We start from the raw sequence: 21728 nt of genomic DNA, 5'->3' as shown, positions 1-21728 counted from the left end.
ACCTGTTTGTTTGTTTGTTCTCCCAATCAAATCACAACGACCAGGGGAAGATGAGATGAAAGAGATCGAGAGATTGGTCTCAGATTTTTTTCTGTTTCGAGGAGGGTTTGTCAGGGCTTGAGATATATCGTCTAAAGCAATACGACCAGGAGGTTAAGTTTGGTTTATGATTGGTCGGATTCTTCTGTTGTTAACCGATATAGAAATGGTGAAAAACCCAATCTTGTAGATCCGGTTTAATGTTCAGGTTCGGCTAAACCGGATTTGAACTCAAACTCGCCAATGGAAGAACCCGAGGAAGGTGGAATCACCTCTTCATAGCACAAACTCAACCCCAGAAGCTTGATCCTAACCAGAACGCTCCTCAATTCGAGAAATTCACAAGTCCTAAACCCTAGCTCCGACACCAACTTCGAAGCCCTCGGATTATCCGAAACGTGCAAGGAGCTCAGCATGCGTAAACCAACTCCAGTTCAGATACACTGCGTGCCCAAGATTCTAGCGGGACGAGACGTTTTGGGGCTTGCTCAGACCGGTAGCGGCAAAACGGCGGCGTTTGCTTTACTTCATACTTAACCGCCTCGCTGAAGATCCTTATGGAGTGTTTGAGCTCGCTGACAGTTCAAGGCTTTGGGTTCCTGTTTGAATCTGGGTTGCTCTGTGATTGTGATAAGCTAGCGTGCGTTGGCTTTTTTTTTTTTACTCAGAGGAAGCTGAAGGAAGAAGAAATTTAAGAAATGCTTCTAGAAGAAGATGATGAGTGAATAAACGACTACTCTGAGAAAAAAGTTTAGCAGTGTTTTAATTAACTCTAAAGTAAACTCCATCCATTTCAAAATTGATAATATTTTAATTTTTGAACACAGATTAAAAAAAAATATATCAAATTTTAATATTAAATACATAATTTTTGCTATTAATTTACTTTTTTATAATTTTAAACCAATAAAATTTCAAAAAATATAATTAATTTTCTTAAAATTTACAATTAGTCATTGTTAGTTGATAAAAAATAAATTGAAAAAATAAAAAAATATATCATTTTGAAACACTTTTTTTTCTAAAATATATATCTTTTAAAACGGAGAGATTATTGTTTAGTGAGTGGTATATTTACTTAATATATCATATATTTACTTAAAATTGTCATTTTTTAAATAATAAATTGTTATAACTGATCCCAAAACAAATATTTTTTTTCTTTTCTCTCTATTTTTATTGTTACGAGATAAACATTGCTTATGTTTAGTGATCTCTTCTCTAACAAGAAATAGAGATTAGAAGATAAAAAGATAAGAAGATAAAATTTGTTTAGTGATCAATTATAATAATTCACTAGATCATGACCCGACCGGGCGGGTGTTTATTTTTTGTTTCAAATTTGTTTTGTTTATATTCATGTTTTATTTGTAATAGTTAGTATGTATTACATTGAGTAGTAACTGTATCCGTGTTAGTAATCATATTTTATCAACGATATTTAATATCAAATAGAGATACTGAAAAATAAAAATGAAGATAATGATGCATTAAAATAAGAAATATAAAAAACAATTTTGCCAATTTAAAATATAATGATTAAATAGTTTAAGATTTTGAATATATGGGGATCAAATATTGTTGGTAAGTAGGATCCTGTGGAGCCAACTTCTCGTGTGTCCGAGATGTGAAATGCCAAATCTCCTATGGGTTCCTAGAGTTTCCTATGCCCTTATTTCATAATTTTTTTTTGATCAAAATCAAAACTCCCAAATCAAATCCTTTCCGGTCATCAAAACTAAACTCTAACTCCCCTATGGATTAGTGAATCCATGGGCAAATATTTAAATTCTATACCTTTCAAATTCAGAAAAAAAGTATTTTAAAATCGCTTTTAATCACATTTTGATAAATCTGTGTACACTCGGATTTAATAAATTCTGTTTTCAAATTTTGAACTTGTTGTAGAGACTTCCGCATGTAAAGCAAGGAAGAACTGATTTGGAAAAATAATTTATACCATATAATATTAACGTAAATACCAAAAACAAAATTACACAATATATTTTTTTTTGCAAAATACACAATATATTATTAACGTACATATAAATATTGCTGTTATAGTTTACAGTACCAGTAACATGATGTCAATGCTAATTAGTGTTTTGGAGTAATGTTAGATACTATATAATTATATGATATGAAAGAAGAATTGAATTGATGATTTACTTTGAAGTCATCCGATTTATAACATAACATTCTATCATGGTGAAGACTTTAAGTCATTGTTTCCGTTTTTGTAGTGTATAGTATAGCATTAAATAATCGAAAAAGACAAGCTAATTTTAAGGAAAGATTAATAATAGTTTCAGTGGCATTCGAAAGTAATTAACATTGAAAATTCACGGTTAGTTTAATTTTGTACTTTTATTTTAATAGATTAGATTACTTAGAAAATGACATTTTTAGTAGCTCTACAACTCATTAAACGATATAGTATTATTGATGATTGAAAAAAAAAATGGTAAACTGCTCCCCGGCGAATGAATATTAAATCACCGATGAATATCTAAATGTAGTCGGGTTCGTTTAGTGACACTGAAATACTATATTACCACCCTACTACTAGCACATGTTTTTATTGATGATTGAAGACCACTCTTTCTCAAAAAAAAGTTTTATCTTCATTCATCTTCTCGTACATTTCTTGAACTTCTTAGACCGTAGCTCAGAAAAGGTAAAAACCAAACACAACTGGTAGCTTATCATATTGTAGGGGGAATGGATATGCTGACGCAAACGAGAAGCTTGATTTCACGACCTCATATCGTCATCACAACGCCTAGGAGAATCAAAGTGTTGCTCCAGTTTTCTCTAGAACCAAGGTTTGGATCAAAGTAATGGGAGATGCTAGTTTGAATTACCGCTGCACACACTTCAAGAATAAAATGGTGTGTAGAATCTATTTGACCCCCAAAAGAAACGAATCTATTTGGGATGATACTATGTTTGGAACATCAAATAATTAACCAAAATTAAATAGGGTTCTCTCGCTAAGATCGGTACCTACTGTTAACTTCATAGTTTTTCTGCTTAACTTTAAATCCTTGACCATTGATTTTGATATGACATCTAATTTATAATGGGTTCAGGGCTTGTCATGGGGCAAGCAGAATGAAACATTTGCCTCAAATCCTCTAAATTTTTTTAAAAAAATTCTATATAAATAATCCCATAAATTTATGAAATTTTTTTTTAAACACCCAAATTATTGAAATCTTTCTTATATTATCTAAGCCTCGAAAATTTCAAGACGGACTCTAAATGGGTTAGTTTTCTTTTTGCATGCAAATACTAGTTCTTCATATATACCAGTAACAGGTCTTTTTTCCACATTAGTAAGAAAAATAACGTGAGATAAAACAACTTTTGACTCTTGATACAACGCCTCAAACCAATTTTATTACTTAAACTTGTTTATGGTTTTGGTAAATGAAAAGGGAAAGGAGAAAAGGGTCAACAAATATCTTCCTCCTGATCCCAAAACATTGAAAAGAGTAAAAGACTACAGATTGCTTTACTTTGAAGCCTTATTGTGAGCTGGCGGTTTGGACTGGTTCGAAGTTGCAGCAGTTGTCATCACACGTAACCGGCCAGCTATCTCCGTGAAGGATGGCCGTGCCGTCGGATTAGGCGCCCAGCATTCCTCCATTAATATTCTCCAGTCAGAGTCACAGTAACTTGGTATGGTCGGCCTCAGTGTGTTGTTCACTATCCCACCTGCACTTGAACGTAGAGTAGTTAGGCATAGTCATGTCCAAGACCCAAAAAAAAAACGACCAGACCAGATATACAAATAAAGTTTCATTTCTTCCACACCGGAAAAACAACAACCGAGTCCAAAAGAACATAACCTGACTACAACCTCAATTTCATTGAGAATCATTCATAGCATAACTCAAACCGAACCAAAACATTAATCTTATCAAATAGTATTTACTGATACGCACCTATTATTGCACCATAGTGCATATTAGCATATGGTTCCTCTCCAGTTAGAATCTCCCACAAGACTATACCAAAAGAGAAGACATCCACCTGCATGTGTAAACGAGTAATTACTCAGAGTGGGTTCGTTTCTATTCTTCTTACTCACTATCAAATATATTATATTTTTACCTTCTCTGAAACTTTGCTGCTGCTACCATTTAGAAGCTCTGGTGCCATCCATGGAAGGGTTCCACGTACACCTCCAGATACTAATGTATTTCTTTTAATTTTAGACAAACCGAAATCACCAACCTAGAGCAACAACAAGTGAAAAAGTTTAAGGTACACAATCTGATGTTGTTCAAAAAGACATTGCCGTTCAAAAAAAAAAAAAGTTCAAAAAGACATCATATCAATGAAAGCTTTTACCTTGCAGATTGGGCGAGAAGGATCTTTGAGGTTTACAAGTAAGTTGTCACATTTCAAATCAAAGTGAACAATGTTTTTGGCGTGCAAATATTCCATTCCAAATGCAGCATCCATTGCAATGATTAGTCTCTTACGACGATCCAGGTGTCTGAAAACATAGCAAAGAATCTATAACCGATCATCAGAGAGGAAAACAGACAAACTTATAAGAGAGATTTGTACCTATCTTTCCTGACTAGAACATGTCTCAGAGAACCATCAACCATGTACTCTGTTACAGTAGCCAATGTTCCACCTGGTCCATCTTTTACAACACCATAAAACGCAACCACATTTGGATGATGAAGCTTTGAAAGAATCTCAGCCTCTCCCCAGAATTCACCAGTCTAGAAACAGAAAAAACAAAATATTCATAAATCACTTACTTTGAAATCATTTTAACATATGCTCAAGGGAAAATATGGAATAGAGAAATGTAAAAAACACTCACTAATCTCTCTTGTTCAGAAGATCGACCAGCAAAGCAACTCTTCTTTATCCTCTTGATGGCAACATCTGATCCTCTCCATTTCCCATGGTACACTGTACCGAACGTGCCAGAACCAAGTTCCTTCAGCTCCTCCAGATCATCATTCATAATGATCTAAGACACAATCAAGAACAAAAGAATCAGACCAAGGTTGGAACCAGATAAATTAATTTGATGTTTTTTTCTTTCAAAATGTCTGAAAACTGCAAAGTTTTACCAGGTATAAGATTTTAAAATCCATCATACCTGCAACCCACTTGCATCATAATCTGCCAAAGGCGAACCAAGTGGAGGAAGCTGAGCATTCCTTGTTTCTGTCTTTTCATCATCCTACAAGTATTCATCCTCATTAGTACATTCTTGTAATGGAATCTTGTAATCAAAGCTGCCATATACCTCATGTTCACAATCCGGAGTCCTTAGATTCTCAACCATAGCACCAAACTCCTCATTCTCTGTGACCTTCATCTGTGCACCCTCGTGATCTTGACCTACATTCAGCTGAGGATCCCCACGGTTCTCTGTTGTAACGCCATCTCTGGTCAAAGGAGCAACGTGATGCAACATGGTATTCACTCCGCTATCTTCCATGTCAGATGGAAAGCCTGGTGGAACATCTCTTTCACTGAACTCTTCCTCGGCCAGTTTCCGAAAATAAGACCAGTTTTTAGGATCATGGTTCTCTACATTCAGACTAACACCAGCACCATCATGCTGATATGCATTGGCGCCTGGTGGCATGTCCTCAGAGAGTGCCTTTGCAAATATTTCAGAGAGGAAGTCCTGAGGGAACCGATCATTGATGTCGATAAGAACACTTGAAGAAGCTCGGTTTTCAGGGATTACATGATTAGTGGATGTGTCTATATTACTATTAGGACCTTCACTATCGATATCTCCACCACTGACCCCAACCTTTTCAGAGATTGTTTCATTAACAATATGTGAATCTTCATGTGATATCCCCTCTCCTTGTTTTGCTGGATCTTGCTGCCCAGTGATGGCTTGTGAATGAGACATTAAGAACTGAGAGTCATCAGATTTGGACAGGCGGTTTAACATTTCTAACTGTTCCCGAGGTATCCTCTCCGAACCATATACCCTCCGCGTGGGTGGTAAAGGCTCCGGGTAATCAAGATCAATTAAGTTTGACTCAGAGTCAGTCTGAGCAAGACCACATGTACCACTTGATGTTGAAAGCTGATCATCCTCACCAGATACAGGAACCTGCTCAGGAGAAACAGCCTCGCGGTAAGCAGAAGGCTTCACAGGATTGTTATTGTTCTGTCGTGGGTCTCTTCTTGGGGGCAACATATGTGCAGGTTCCTGGCTATGTACAGTTGGAGAAAGTGGTGCCTCCCGAACTACGCAGTGATTCTTACCCTCGATATTATCCCCTTGAGGAGGAGTGTTCTGGCGATTTTCAGGCTCTATATTCTCACAAACTTTCATCTCAGGACTTATGTTTAGCTCTCCTGCCTGCACTGCTGCGTTTTGCTGTTGATGGTTTGGCTGCTGCCCTTGGAAAGGCATGGAAATAGAGTAATTGGAAGAACCTTGTTGATGATACATTGGATACTGTTGTCTTTCTTCATAGTACTGTGGGTACATTCCATAGGAGCCGGAGGAGATAGATTGTGGATACTGAAGAGTAGAACCTGGTGGAATAGATTGAGGATACTGAAGAGATGGACTTGGAGGAATGACCTGTGCATACTGACGTGTAGAGTTCGGCGGATACTGATAAGCAGCACTGTGTGGAATAGATTGAGGAGGATACTGTAGCATAGAACTTGGTGGAGCAGACTCAGAATACTGAATAGAGGATTGTTGGAGATCAACCCCTGTTAACTGCGAAGGGGAAACACTGTTGATGCCTTCACTGTTCCTAACATCCATCTCAGCCAAACTGTTTGCAGAAAGACTGTCATGTCTATTCAGAGTTGAGTTGCTTCTTGATCCAATGTCCATATCATTAACAGCCACAACATACTGAAACTCGGAGTCAACATCACTCTGATTAACACCCAAAAGAGAACCATCCAAATCACCGACTGAGAAAAGAAACATTCTAAGCCTTTGCGAACCGCCACGGTTCTCCATCTCATTATACTCCTCCATCATGTTCTGTAGATCTTCATCGCACGATACAGACACCAAGGCATCAAGATCTTCACCAGGAAGCTGGTACTTCACAACGTGAGTCCTGTAGTATATCTCAAGAACTTTTTGCCTGAGCTCTTGCCAAGATACGTCCTTTCTTATGGAAATAATGTGTGTTTCCCCTCCAACGTATCTAAGCTTCGAGTCGCCTGGACGTGGGAGTATTCTCCCACCAAAGCTACAAAGGATTTTAACCTTTGCCGTTAAACTACCTGAGGCTGACGAAGAAGATGCATATCCATGGAAGTTTCCTAAACTTCTATCTTGGCATAGTAAAGCCTCTGGTGCTGATTGGATATGCCCAAGTTTGTTTCCAAACTCATGAAGCGGAAAGTTTCCTCTCTCATAGTCCATCATCCCATTTGCCACCATGTCACCAGCTGCATTGGGGTTTGCAGACCGTTGAGAAATCACTCTATCTCGCAGAAACTCGAGAGAGAACTCCTCTCCTGTTTGTATGGAGTAATGAAGCCCCGGCCTAACATCTGAAGCATTCAAATTTGGAGGCTGGGACAAAACTGTTTGTTCAGGTATAAATGCTTGAGGGATAGAGTCATTCACATATCCAGGTTCCATACCCTGTTGCTGGAAGGGAAACTGTGGTCTGTTTCTATCCATCACAACAAACAACAACAACCACAGGCAGAACCTGACATGCTGAACCGCAGAGTTGCTTCAGAGATTGCCGAACCTCGCATATAATAAACTGCAATGAAGAGAAATAGATATAAAGTTAGAAGCTTTGAATCCTCCAGATAAGACCAGTAATCTCATTCAGACATAATCGATTGTGAGTGAATAGTTTTTGACAAGAAAACTCCAAAAGCATGCTTTTTGATTCTAAAAATGGAAACTTTTCAACAGCAAACTCTCACCAAATAATCAAAAACCTCAATAGAAAAAAACCCACAGGCCATAGTAATTAACCAAAAAAAAAACAAGAAAATGTAGAGCTTGACCTGTGCGGTGAGAAAGATCAATAACGATTGTGAGAAATAGCTATAATCCAAAACATCTTCTCTTTGCTCAAATCTCAGGATAAATACATCAAAAACTTTAACATCTCCATCTTCTTCTTCTTTTTGTTCTCTCTCGCTTCCTCTTTAGTTGTCCTCGTTTCTCTCAAGGGATTAGATTATATTAAAATACTTCACTTTTTTGATAAAAATAACCAAATTGTCAGACTTTTTGTAATGGAAAAATACAAAATCTTTAGTGGTAAGTAAGATTAAATAAACTTAACTCCGTCTGACTCGGTTTCTAAAACCAGAAGATAAGTGAACCGTTCATCTTTCAAGAGATGGGAAAATAGACGGCTAAGATGATAGAATAAGATGTGGTGGAGTATTGGAATTAAATACCGTAAGCTTATGTTATACGGTTTTGCATTAAATGGGACTCTCAATTTCATCAGATCCTATATTCATAAGCAACAACGTGGGGTTACTTTTCAAATATCCTTTTCATGACAACGGATTCTCTAATTTCTTTATACGTAATGTATTATTTTCCCTTTAGGATCCTGTAAATGTACAGTTTTCTGAATTCTGATTAATATGGATTTCATATAAATATGCATTTCTGTAATCCTAATAGCATGTTCTGTGTTGGGTTTGTATTCAGAATTTATGATACACCTCTGTGCAGGAGAAAAAGACGCATAACAAAATACATGAAGCTTAGTAGCTTACTAACCCTCCAATACACTGAATGTGAGTGATGCAGTAATTGCTTGAATAAACTTGTTCAAATCATTAACATATTGAATTCACTTCAAATCAAACTGTTCGAAGCTTTTTTTTACCCGAAAAAATGCATTATAGTTATAGGTTGCCTTCCTTCACTGATAACTAGTTTCCTTAAAACAAAAGCATCCACGCACACTGATAACTTGTATCCTTTGACAAGTAATGGAACCAAGTCCTTGCTCAACAAAGGACCACCACACAGATTCACAGCACACAGAAGAATTATGAAAGGGTGTTAGTAACGTATCCTTGTCGAAATGCAACGATGATAGACTGCAAAGTAAATGACTATAAAATGCTAATATGAAAAGAACACAACTCTTATTATTTATTTATACACACAAGCCATGCAAGACTCGGCAGGAGAAATGAAGAGGCAGGTTACTTGTATTTTAAAAGACTAAAGCAAATATTAATTACACAACATAAAGGATAGATTGTAATAATGTGTGCATCCAGAAAGAATCTATCACCTTTGGTTAAGGTGGAGATGATTCTTCCAAGGATGCACACCCAGTGATAGGCCCACCGGCTGGAAGGTACATAGGTTTGGCCTCTCTCCAGATCAGAGGCCTAACTAAAGGGTCACATACCCTCACGACAGACAATCTCTCAAATCCCCCTGCACCTGATTTTTCCAGTTTAAGGAACCGGCCTCCTATAACATAAAGCTCATCCCTTAGAGCTGCAAACCCGTGTCCGAGCACCTGTGGCTCTCTCGGATCATCAGGAAGAACGACACCACAAGGAACTGAGCCAAGAGTATACCATTCTCCTTCATCATCTGTATCCCTAGTCTGGATCAAACTTCCTCCCAGTACTTGGGTTACTATAGAGTAGAGTCGATCATCTTTCATCACCTGAACAGCATAATTCATCTTCCTAGGGAGAGGCCAGATATCCACCACAGTGGACCAAGTCATCTCTAATGGACTGAAGGCTTGAGTAGAAATTTGCTCTCCAGCTCTCAGCACATGAAATGACCCTTTGTACGATAACCCAAACCAAGAGCAGTTCATTTCTGGTCCAGGCATTGCTGGTAAATCCTCCCACCTATCAGCCACAGGATCATAAACCTCAGCAGATGAAACTCAACTGGATTGCGTTAAATTGAAACCTCCAGCAACATAAACCTTGCCAGAGACAGCAGCACAAGCAAAGCGAGTCCTCGGTGTTCTCATTCCAGCAACCATTTTCCACTCTTTCTTAAACGGATCAAACCGCATGACGACATTAGTGACAACAAAAGGCTCCTCACGAGGAAACGATGACACATAGCAACCCCCGATCACAAGAAGACAACTCGAAACACAAACACACGCAAAACCAGAATGATCCCAACCATCCTGAATAGCTTCATTCCTAGGCAGTGGATGCCACCGGTCAGCATCAGGGTCATAAGCAACCAATTGGTTGTTAGAATGAGCAAACAACCAGCTCTCTGACCATCCATTTCTAGCTTTATAGCAAGAGTAAGCCTCACATCGAACTAGATCTCTCCAATCTTTAGAGACACATTCGAGCTTTCCATGATAGCCGTGAGAAAGCTTCGATATGCATCTCAAAGCCAAATCATCAGGCAAACCTGGGATGATAGACTGTTCTATGGTCCCCCTGAAAACATAGACGCTATGTTAAAGGTTAAAGCTTAAAGGTCGTATCTTCAACCGTGGATAAATGTAAAAGGATCAAACTTTAACAGTGTGAAAAACTAATTAGAGAGCTAAAGCTTACATGATTCGAGCTTGAGACTTGAGAATGTCTACTGATTCCGATCGATCCCCTTGCTCGAACTTGCTTTAGAACCACCCCAACAGTCACTCTTAAAGTCCACAACTTTACCCAAGAGACAGAGAAAGAAGGGAGACAAGAATAGTTTCAATATTTGGTCCTTCAGTTATATATGTTTTCCGTTTTCATCCACTTAACGTTTGTAAAATAGTTATTAACCCCCTCTCACATTCTATAACATCATCCGCAAAACGTCGTCGTTTCGATTCAGCTTTCAGATAAAGATCTCTCCTTTCTACAGTTTGATCTCGTTGTCACCGTTCAGAAAGCTGATCTCTTAATTTCACTTTCTCTTTGTTCATAATTTTTGTTCTTGAAAGTGATTTGTGTACTCAGGCCAATGGCGTCTTCGTCGGATTCATGGATGAGAGAATACAACGAGGCCTTAAAACTAGCTGAAGATATAAACGGAATGATCTCAGAAAGGAACAAGTCTTCCTTAACAGGGCCTGACGCTCAGCGTCGTGCTTCAGCTATACGAAGAAAGATCACAATTTTCGGAACACGTTTAGAGAGTCTCCAGTCTCTTCTTGCCAAAATCCATGGAAAGCCCATGTAAGCAAGTCACTAAAGCTCCAAACTTTTAACAGTTTTTAAGTGAAAAGTGTTGATCTTTGACCTTTGTGAATGGATCTTCTGAACGTCTACAGTTCAGAGAAGGAGATGAACAGACGCAAGGATATGATTGGGAATTTGAGATCGCAGGCGAATCAGATGGCGAGTGCTTTGAACATGTCGAATTTTGCTAATAGAGACAGCTTGCTTGGGTCGGAGATAAAGGCGGATGATAGCATGAGTAGAGTTGCTAGCATGGATAACCAAGGGATTGTTGGGTTTCAGCGACAAGTTATGAGAGGTAAAAGCTGTTTTGGGTAGTTTGTTGGTTTAGTTTTGTATTAGTTTCTTTATTTGAGTTTGTTTTTTTTTGGCGAGGTAGAACAAGATGAAGGGCTTGAGAAGTTGGAGGAAACAGTGATGAGTACAAAACACATTGCTCTAGCTGTTAATGAGGAGCTTGGCTTGCAGACAAGGCTTATCGTATGTTGTTTGTTTTTTTGGCTGCCTTGATTTGGTTTTCATTGTTGTAACAAAGCCTGGGGTTGTATGCAGGATGACTTAGACTACCATGTGGATGTTACTGACTCTCGCTTACGGGTAATATATCCTTCATTTCTTATATGTTTTGAGAATTTATTTTGGTGAGTCATAAGCTAAAGTTGGTTGATCCATGCATGACATGAAGTGAATTGATTTAATCGAAAGTTATACTATTGCTCGACCAAAAACTATGTTATTCCAAGCTAATTAACTTTAGTATAGGCATTGATATATTCCGTTTGTTGTTTTTTATTACAGAGAGTGCAAAAGAATCTTGCTGTCATGAACAAGAATATGAGAAGTGGCTGTTCTTGCATGTCGATGCTCTTGTCAATGCTCGGGATCGTTGGTCTCGCTGTTGTAATATGGCTGCTCGTTAAGTATTTGTAATCCCAATGTCAGAGAAACTGTTTATTAGTTTCTCCCTAGTTCATTTCCAGCCTCTGTGTGAATGGTCTCAGTGTATCTTCTGATTCCACATTTGTGATTTTCATTCCTCTTCTGTTGTGAGAACCTTAATAAGTATATATTATGTGTTCAGTTTTCTCAATTGTTGTCATCATCAATATCAAAGAGCTAGTAGTAAGTAAAAGGCAGAGACATAAACGTATCTGTAAAGACATCTTCCACGAAAAAACTAGTCTTGAGTTCATTATATGAAACCATAAACAGTTTGTGACATTAGTAAACACTGATTTTTATGTCATCATTGGAAAGAAAACCAATCATGAAATGAAAATCAGTGATTGTTTGTTTGTTCACTTTTCTGAGTATTTGTTGATTCACAGCCATTTTCTCCAGCTACCTGATCTGAGCTCACCAGAGAAGAACCTAGGAATGCTCAAGAGACTGTTGACTCTAGTCAAGCCTTCCAACGCCGACCACTCTTCATCATCCTTGACAGATATACATTCAGCAAGTGTTGTTGTTTTCTTGGACTCATTCCTGCAACTCTCAGACGTTTTTGCTTCCTTCATCTCCAAAACCGGTACAATCTCATCAGTCTCTGCTAAAGCCTCTCCTTTCTTCTCACCATCTTTGCTTGATGTGATATTAACACTCTCTGTAGACTCTTTGCGTGAATGAACAACGGTTTCCGAAACTTCCATGGATGCTGAATCTTCGAGAAAGAGACATACTACAGCGCAGTCATCGTTCTTGGAAGTAGGATACTTGAGCCTCCACGCTCGAACAGCTGTGCATACTAAAGCACGAGCCGCAGTGTTTCTACTAGGAGCTGAAGCCACAATATCAACAGCTTCTTTGTTTGACAAAACATCCCACACCTAGCACAATCAGAGATTTAGCTGCTTTGATTAAAAAAAAAAACACAAGAAGCAGAAGAAGAATGTACCCCATCAGTGGCTAGAATAATGAACTGATCTCTTTCAGTGAGGCGGCGGTAGTTGATATCCGGAACAGAGATCAGACCGTAATCTTTAAGACAGAAGTCTCCAAAAGCTCGAGCCATTGCCAGACCAGGTGAATCGCTGTTTGGTAGCCACACACGTGCAACCTCAGGCTCATCTTGTAAGGCAAACACTCTACCTTTACATCTCTGGATTCTTGCGGATTCACCTGACATACATAGAGAAGAAAGTCAAGTCCATGCTTCCAAGATGATCAACTGTTAAGGGAAGAGATGTATATATATACTTGGCAAATCAGGTTTTAAGTCTATGGTTAGCTGTACAGCGATGAGAGCATTCTCATCGTCTCTCGTCGCAAGAACAGCCCTCGAGTCACCAATATTCCCCACCACCAGATCCTTACCCTATAACCAAGAGCAGTTAATCTACATAGTCAATGAGAGTATAAAGTAACGGAGTTTCACCTGTTTGATGACGGTAACAGAAGTTGTTCCGCTGCAGAAACAGTTGATGGTTGGATGCATTTTTAACTCTTTATCCATCTGTTGACAAGTCTTGAGCAACGCCCGTTTCAGAGGGAGATACATTTGGGGAAGTGGCAGCTTGTCGTCTTTCTCACACCATTGCTCTTCTTCATCTATGCAAGTAGCAGAGTTGATGACGCTCGTGGAGTCCATCCCTAAAGTCTTTTTCAATTGGGTTGATAAAGTGAAAGGTAACATGTCTCGGACTCTCCTAGCAACCATATGACCAAACGGACCATGTCCATCGAATACACCACATAGCACTGTATCGCTTCTTGAACAGAAATTCTGAAATTGGAAAAAAAAAAAGAGTTTCATGCAGTAACTAAGATTGCTTCTAAACGTTCAGAACATCACAAGAAGAACATAAATAGCAACAAGAGATTATAACAGACAATGCTACATTTCATCATAGTGAAACAAAACCCCTAGAAAGTGAAACTCTTTTTAGTAAAGAAGGAAAGAAGAAACAAACCTCCCAGACAAGCATGGCGTCTTGGTTAGTTCCTTTGCTGCCTTGTTGTGTATAAAGACAAGCACTTTCACTTGAACCATTACCAACAAGCCGACCCAACAACTGCTCAGTCTCTTTGATTTCGCCGCCGCTAGTTAAATCTTTCTCCCTCCTTTGCCGCCCTGAGCCTTGTCTCTCCACCGTGGTGGTGGCGGCGCTTGTTGTCACAGTTTCATTCCTCGTGGTCTTATTGATTTTCGAACTACAGAGACCCATTTGAAAACACACAGAGAACCAGGAGAGAAAAAACTACAAATCTTTTTTTTTTTTAAACGAAAGCTAAGAATGTATCAGAGACTTCTTTTTGGTTGTTGTCTGAGGTTTGGTCGGCAATAAATACTCGGTTAAAAGACTCACCAGCTTCCTCCAGTACAAACATCAAAATGAAAAAAAACTGAGAGAAAGAGAGAGAGACAAATTTACATCTTTATGAAACCGTAGTAACAATCAAAACCTCGTAAGCTGTTTTGACAATTCTCTGTTGGAAAAAAGAAGCCAAAACTTGAACAGAGAGACCAGAGCACAAAGTTTTACTAACTCCACTTCCGTGAAGACTATTCAATAAAGCATAAAGTTAATATATTTTTTATTCGACAAAAGAATTGAGTGAGTGAGGGTGAAAGTGAAATAATCAGACAGCGGTCGTAGCTTAGTTCTGCAGCAGCAGCACGATAACGAGGTGCACGTGAGGTCATTTACTTATCTCTCAGTTTAAAATTATTCTTTACTGTTACATTCAAAAATTACAATAACCAATTGTAACTGGACACGCATACTTTTGTCCTCTGCTGTTTCATCAAAGCTCAATGATTTAACATTTTCATAATGTCCCATTCCGTTTTCTTTGTGAAAAAGTTGAATAAAATGCCTCTAGTTTGATAACAGAGGCTCGAATAGATTAACACTATTTTTATTTCTTTTTCTTTTTGTCCCCAAGAATGTAGTTCAAAAATATGTAGGCACTCGAGCTTTTACTTGGGCATGATTGGCTTTGTACCAACACACAACTACTAACAAAGACGAACGCTAATCGCAAACGTGGGAAAGCAAATGATTCTTTATGAATAATATGAGAGGCGATGTAAGAATAAGATATGAGATCATCTGAGATTCTGAGTAGAGTTAAAACGAACGGTTTAGTTGAAAGATATGGGATTAGGAATAAAACTTTTTTTTTTCATTCTTCTGCTCTGTTGCGGGAACTCAGTCTTCAAAATCTGCGGAGTTCTCTAGCAGATAGTTAGCAGCCAATTGCTCGTTACGGTCACACGCAATGAAGGCTTCTATCACTAATGCTCTATCAAATCCCATTGCCTCAAGCTGTTATCAATTAAAGACGTTTTAAGGCAAGACTTAGAAAACAGGAGAAAACTGATATTTGTGATAATTGTAATGAGGAATGTATGTATGTACCCGTTGAATCGCTTCTTGCTCTGCAGGAGTAACGTTAACTGCATTGGGCATCTCTTGCTCCGGTTGGTCAAAAACATCCATTTCCCTGACAGTTTTGCAGTCAATTAGAGTCATGGGACAATATATAGACGTGATTGCTTTGTTAATCACCCAGTGGCCAAGCCAAGAAAACGATCTGCAGACTATATATTAGAGAGTACTCACCCGTCAGATCCTTCGTAAGGCTCGTTGAGCAACTGAACAAATTCGGCTTGGTTCTCTTGAATTAGCCTCAGAAGTTGTGGGTTCTGCTTTCCCAGCTCTAGAAGCATAGGCTGTAACAGAAGCAATGATGAGATGTTCAGAAACAATTAAAAAGGTCAGGCTACTAATCTGTGGACCCAAAAGCTGACTTACCTGCAGAATCTGGGGGTTGGAATTGACCATGGATCGTAATTGTTGGAACTAAAACAAATGGAAACGTAACAATATTAGTGTACGAGGACGCTGTGTCTCGAATGATTACAGCAATATACACGTCCCTGAAGGTGATGAAACATGCTTCTAACAAATCTAGCTACCAAGTTCCAAATCATCATTCTACTTGATCTAAGAAAAGAAAAGAAGGAATAAGGATTTAACGACAACCTGATCATTGCTTCTGAGGAATTCAAGCGATCCAAGATCTCCAGCACCCGCATCAGACACTGCCTCCTGGGTAAATAACAAGGGAACTTAACTTCAACAAACACTTTTTCAATGCACAAAAGTACCAAGCTCTTACCTGGGGAAACAAATTCAAAGGAGATGCATTAGGTCCTCCAGAGGCAGGAGGAGGAGCGGCATGTTCTGCACCAGATCCCACTCCCGATATGGTAGTTAGTGGAACATCTTCACTTTCAGGAATTCCCTGAAAGCAAAACCAAATCTCAGAAGTTTCATTTCCTTAAAACATTCAAAGAAGACTGTTACAGAGAAGTGGGAACATACAGAATATAGATAATCCACTGCTCTCTCGAGGTTGTAATACGCTGCACGAAGTGCACGAAGAACTGTTTCTTCGTCCCAGCTGCCTCCTCCCATTTCCATTATTTGTTGAACCCTTTGCTCCACACTACTGCCACTAATTAAAGTCGCCGGAGTCTGGCCATTGGTATCACTTTGTGCCCTATACAGACAATAAAAATATAAATTCAGTTAACATATGTTAAAGAAGACTAACTTTTTTTTTTTCCAAGAAGCCTCTTATGTCAAAGAATGAAACTTACGCCGGTTGTACTTGGGCAAGAGTAGAATTTGCAGCAGGCACAGCTATAGATTGGGTTGTGGACGGAGCTGCAGGCTGGTTAATTTGTACGAACTTGTATTAAATGAACCAAGGAAATCAAATGGTGACTGGATAAACAAGAACATATATGCAAGAAAATTACCGTAGTTGAAGATGGGGTAGAAGTGGTCGTGGAAGTAGGCTGTGAGATATGAACAAAGTTTTGCAATGAGAACACTGGACTGATAAAGTGATGTGCAACACCAAGGAGAAAAGAAAAAGAAATACGCTTACCAGAGTAGAAGATGGACCAGCTGAACTTGCAGTTTTGCTCTATCAATAGCAAAAGACAAAAGGTAAGGATATTGTCACCTCGACACAGGCAAAGAACTATATGTAATTTTCAGTAACAAGAAAAGAAAAAAAACAAAGCATGCAAGTTCTTCAGCTGTTAATAATTAATTAAACAGAACACCAAAGGTTTGAAGAACCAGTATAACATAGGTTATCTTGTAGCGTTTCGTAACCTATTACTTATTCAAGATTAAAAAAAAAAAAAAATCATCTCATTTATTGCTCATACTAAACATTATCCTTGTACCCTTATACCAGATGATAGAAATCAGAAACTGCATCACCCTATACAAAAAAAAAAATAAAAGCACCTTGCTAAGCATGACAACAAGAAACCCCTCCTCGGTGACCTTGTTCTCCACCAAAGTAGTTTCATCTTTCAAAACCTTTCCATTGTGAATCAACAGTTGCTGTCCACATGGATAACTTTCTTTGCTCTGTGAATCTTCAATGCTCTTCTTCACCGACATTATCTTCAATTACAACACATACACACACTCCACTCAACTAACACATTAATCGAGAAACTTGAAATTTTGAATCTAGCAATTCATCAAATTCGTATTTTACGATAAATGGGTACTTTAAAGACAAGGGGACTGACCGTGTCGGTGGGCAGAACCCTAATTTCAAAACGGCTACCCTTGAGCGTCTTAACGGTGAGCTTCATGTCGAAGAATTGAAGCGATTACCGGCGGCGTCGGGGGAGTCCGGCGAGATAGAGAATTGACCTAAAAAGAGCGATGTTTCCAGTAAAACAACTCTACAGCAGTCGCGATCTACCGAGCGTTTCGGATTTTAAAACGCGCCAAGAGCAACCCACGTGCGGTTCACGCCAAATCCTTGTGCATCGCACGTGACACACTATCTAAACACATCAAATATCTCTCCCGTATTTTCCATTTCTCATTTCTTTTGGTAAACTTCCATTTTCATTTTAAACTATTTTTCATTTTTGTAACTTCCATTTTCATTTTTAACTTTTTTTTAACTTGACTTTGATTTTAAACTATTTTCAGTAATATTTAAGTGAAGCATGTGATTCCAAAATATGAAGGTTTTACAAATTAGTAATATTACGAGGAATAATATACTTTCTATCAAATGAAATAATTAAATTTATTATACTCCCTTTGTTTTGAAATGTCGATAATTTTAGCAAAAACATGTTTGTTTCACAATGTAAGATGTTTACATAATCCAAAACACCTTTTACATTTATTATATGTTGTGTGACCAATCAAATAATTCATACATTTTTATTATTGGTTGAATTTATGTATTAAATGCTATTTTTTCAAATGTAAAAGTTTTTTTAATATTCACACTTTTAATTAAAACTACTTACGAATAAAAACAGAGGGAAAATAAATGAACCAGCAAAAGGCCATGCGTAGGATAGCAGCACACGAGACTTCAATCAATAGAAATTATGCTTTTCCAAATTTTATGAAAATGAGAATCTGGCAGTGAATATTACTGATAAGGTCCATGAGAAAATATCAGTTTGGTTCCTTGCTCAATAGCTTGACAGAAAAGATGAAAAAGAGAAGGATATATGGAAAAGGAACAAAAGAGACAAAATCCCCTATATATTAATTCTGAAGCACTATAACAGGGACGACGGGAAGAAAAAAATTTTTGTAGGGAGCAAAACTAAATATATTCATAGAACTAAGGAAGATTTGTTAAAAACATGGGAGCATACTGAAAAATAGTAGCGTTTTACAAAGAATTTTCAAAATGAGTTGGGGGCAGATGACCCCATGTTACTCCATGTGGCTCCGCCACTGTATTACAACATGTTTTCGTAGCCACGTGTAATCACGAGAATGATTTTTAGAATTGTTAAAAAAAATAAGTTGGTCCATATAAACATATACTATGTTTTTTATTAAACTAACTATCAAATTAATTAATAGTGTATAAAAGAATATTTTTTATTTCCTTAAATAAAAGCTTCAAAATTACCTAATATGGTTAACATATATATGACAATTAATGATTATAAATAATACATATTTGATATAAAAAAAATATAACCTCTCTCTTTTTTGTTTAATTTTATACTATTAAAATAAATTAAATAATTACATTAAGCATATAATAAAAACAATTCGATCTAATATGTTATATTTTGGATTATTAAAAACGACTATAAATTATTAAAAATGGTAAAAGTCCCATATTAAAAAATTTGTGATCAATGGTTTAACTTTTTTTTTGTTCAAACAAGATACAAATGATCATATATCATAGAGACGGGCGTTCGGAACCAGACAAGATAAAGTCTATCCCATGTGAGCTACATTAACAAAAACAACGTTCACTTTTAAGTATATTAGTACTATATGTGTTCGATCCGGTCGGTAATAAATTTATAAATTGTGATTGGATCTTCAAAAGTTCTCATTAATTAACATGTATTCTTCTATAGTCAATGCACTTCAATGTCAAGTTTCATAGATTAGACGTGCGCTCCTTTAAGAGTTGACGGCTAAGCGTATACATATTTAGGGTCTGAAAAGCTTAGCGTCTCCACAATAAACATTAATCATCTCTTTAGTTCTTTAATCTTGTCTTGGGAAAGATATACATATCAATTTTGAATGGGCCTCAAGGTCTTGACTCCACAACATCAAGTTTTCATCAATTTCCGTGGAGATGAACTGCGCAACTACTTCATTAGCCATCTCGTGGATGCCCTTCAACGGAATGAGATAAATGTCTTTACAGACAAGAAGGAGAAAAAATGTGAAGATATAAGCAATCTTTTCAAAAGGATCGAAGAGTCGAAGATCGCGGTAGCCGTGTTCTCAAAAAGGTATACGGAATCAAGATGGTGTTTGGATGAGCTTGTGAAGATGAAAGAACGTGCAGATCTAGGTAAACTCAAGGTATATGATCTATGTTGGGTTATAGGACCTAGCTAGACCAATGATGTATGATGTATCTTGTCAGTAGTGTAGATCTGCATATTAACGGTATTACTAATACTAATTATTGTGAGAATTAATGTATATATTTAATCTCTTCCACAAAAGGTTTTTCCAATCTTCTACAATGTCACTACACACGAAGTGAAACTCCTTGAGGGAGATTTTGGCACGCATTTTAGGCGTCTGGAGTGGGACTATCGGTCTGAGCAACGTAGAGTCGATAAATGGAAAGAGGCGTTGGTCTGTGTATCCGGTAAGATTGGGTTGACGTTCAATGATAAAAGGTATAACTCATATCATTCAAATCTTTTATTTCGGTACATTATCTGAAATTAAATTATGTAAGAAATCTCTTCTAAATTCTGGTGAAAAACTGTGATGTTTTAGGGCGTCAATATTAGATATTGGAAAAGAATTGACATTTTCTTAATAGTTATCGTTACTTGTTCAAGTTGGTAAAAAGTTAAATTGGTCCATACTAATGTAAGCTCTATGGATTTTCATATTAAACAACTTTCATGAGTATATATTAGTTCATATATTTTTTTTGTTTAAAACAACTTGTCCTATACTTATATTTTAAGCTACGTCAGGGAGGTAAGTTGTTATGTGAGTTATATTATTGGGTTTCATCAAATCATGAAATATGTATATGCACTTCATTCTTGTTATTTTGTCTCTCTCGTTTTGTAGCTTATCAGAGAGCGATTTTACTAAAAGTACCGTGAAGGAAATCTTCATATTGCTACAAACCATTCCCTCGGTGCAAGCCGAAAATTGTCTTGTTAAGAAACTTTTTCTTTTTGGGTATAATCTTCTTGTTAAGAGACTTCCGGTAATAGGAGAAACTTCTGCAATGAAAATGGATTCTTTCATATCCTCCGAGGCTCAAAAAGGAAGCATAGATAGTCCATCTGAATCTAAGATCAAAAGTTTCAGTGGAAACAACTCTTTAGCTCCTCATGAAGCCATTGCCTCGGGACAGGGTCCAACCCCGATAGAAACAAGCCGTATCATGTTTAAGCCTCGTGGCGATATTCCACAAACAGCCACTGACTTTGACAACAAAATGTCAAAAGTTCAAATGTTTGAACAAAAATTTGCAAGTCGAATGACTCGAAACCTAGATAGTCAACCTCGTGGCAATATTCCACAGACAGCCACTGACTTTGACAACAAAATGTCAAAAGTTCAAATGTTTGAACAAAAATTTGCAAGTCGAATGACTCGAAACCTAGATAGTCCACCTGAAGCTAAGATCAAAAGTTTCACTGGAAGCAGCTCTTTAGCTCCTCATGAAACCATTGCCTCGGGACAGGTTCCAACCCCGACAGAGACAAGCCGTATCACGTTTAAGCCTCGTGGCGATATTCCTTAGACAGCCACTGACTTTGACAACAAAATGTCAAAAGTTCGCTTGTTTGAACAAAAAATTGGTAATCGTAGAAGTTGATCTCAAAATAATTTATGGTTTATTTTGCAACATGGTCCTGTTATCATTATGTTTAGACAATCTATAATAATTTAAGTGAGTTAGCATTTCTATACTCAGTTCTGTTTAGAAAGATATATGGTCCTTTATCTTGGTGTGATGTGAATATAAATATTAGGGCCAAGAAGCCGCCTGATACTCTCGTAAAA

General features: G+C 37.5%; 7 protein-coding genes across 7 annotated transcripts; 2 read left to right on the top strand and 5 right to left on the bottom strand.

The window, feature by feature from the left end:
- Positions 1-3415: 3415 nt before the first annotated feature.
- LOC106346785 lies at positions 3416-8292 on the bottom strand. Its single transcript, XM_013786218.3, has 9 exons — positions 8050-8292; positions 5324-7796; positions 5174-5257; positions 4889-5041; positions 4621-4784; positions 4399-4546; positions 4159-4281; positions 3990-4077; positions 3416-3759 (listed from the first exon to the last, which is right to left on the bottom strand). Exons 2-9 carry the CDS (start codon positions 7706-7708, stop codon positions 3557-3559), a joined length of 3348 nt encoding a protein of 1115 aa, XP_013641672.2. The 5' UTR covers positions 7709-7796; positions 8050-8292; the 3' UTR covers positions 3416-3556.
- A 902-nt stretch (positions 8293-9194) lies between these two features.
- LOC106351366 (F-box/kelch-repeat protein At1g16250-like) lies at positions 9195-10693 on the bottom strand. Its single transcript, XM_048782373.1, has 2 exons — positions 10573-10693; positions 9195-10452 (listed from the first exon to the last, which is right to left on the bottom strand). Coding segments are annotated over exons 1-2 (525 nt in total). The 5' UTR covers positions 10575-10693; the 3' UTR covers positions 9195-9929.
- On the bottom strand, positions 9318-9872 carry LOC125575537 (F-box/kelch-repeat protein At1g16250-like). The gene has a single exon (XM_048734973.1). It carries the CDS (start codon positions 9870-9872, stop codon positions 9318-9320), a length of 555 nt encoding a protein of 184 aa, XP_048590930.1.
- Positions 10694-10843: 150 nt separating the features above from the next.
- LOC106346787 (syntaxin-51) lies at positions 10844-12277 on the top strand. The gene is made up of 5 exons (XM_013786220.3): positions 10844-11184; positions 11280-11485; positions 11567-11667; positions 11740-11784; positions 11986-12277. Exons 1-5 carry the CDS (start codon positions 10970-10972, stop codon positions 12115-12117), a joined length of 699 nt encoding a protein of 232 aa, XP_013641674.1. The 5' UTR covers positions 10844-10969; the 3' UTR covers positions 12118-12277.
- Positions 12278-12351: 74 nt separating this feature from the next.
- On the bottom strand, positions 12352-14949 carry LOC106346786 (probable protein phosphatase 2C 6). The gene is made up of 5 exons (XM_013786219.3): positions 14097-14949; positions 13562-13909; positions 13384-13501; positions 13082-13305; positions 12352-13013 (listed from the first exon to the last, which is right to left on the bottom strand). The coding sequence occupies exons 1-5, from the start codon at positions 14349-14351 to the stop codon at positions 12510-12512; spliced, it is 1449 nt and encodes a 482-aa protein (XP_013641673.1). The 5' UTR covers positions 14352-14949; the 3' UTR covers positions 12352-12509.
- Positions 14950-15174: 225 nt separating this feature from the next.
- Positions 15175-17976, bottom strand: LOC106346788 (probable ubiquitin receptor RAD23a). Its single transcript, XM_013786221.3, has 12 exons — positions 17753-17976; positions 17460-17621; positions 17089-17127; positions 16958-16996; positions 16796-16869; positions 16518-16695; positions 16312-16437; positions 16176-16241; positions 15945-15992; positions 15753-15862; positions 15549-15633; positions 15175-15455 (listed from the first exon to the last, which is right to left on the bottom strand). The coding sequence occupies exons 1-12, from the start codon at positions 17816-17818 to the stop codon at positions 15339-15341; spliced, it is 1110 nt and encodes a 369-aa protein (XP_013641675.1). The 5' UTR covers positions 17819-17976; the 3' UTR covers positions 15175-15338.
- A 1440-nt stretch (positions 17977-19416) lies between these two features.
- On the top strand, positions 19417-21202 carry LOC111198847 (vesicle-associated protein 1-4-like). Its single transcript, XM_022688174.2, has 2 exons — positions 19417-20045; positions 20193-21202. Exons 1-2 carry the CDS (start codon positions 19758-19760, stop codon positions 20415-20417), a joined length of 513 nt encoding a protein of 170 aa, XP_022543895.1. The 5' UTR covers positions 19417-19757; the 3' UTR covers positions 20418-21202.
- Positions 21203-21728: the final 526 nt, after the last annotated feature.

Source organism: Brassica napus, chromosome A6 (genome assembly GCF_020379485.1).
Source record: "Brassica napus cultivar Da-Ae chromosome A6, Da-Ae, whole genome shotgun sequence".
NCBI classification, from domain to species: domain Eukaryota; kingdom Viridiplantae; phylum Streptophyta; class Magnoliopsida; order Brassicales; family Brassicaceae; genus Brassica; species Brassica napus.
The sequence above is the reverse complement of the archived record's forward strand: the minus strand, read 5'-3'. Positions and strand labels throughout refer to the sequence as shown.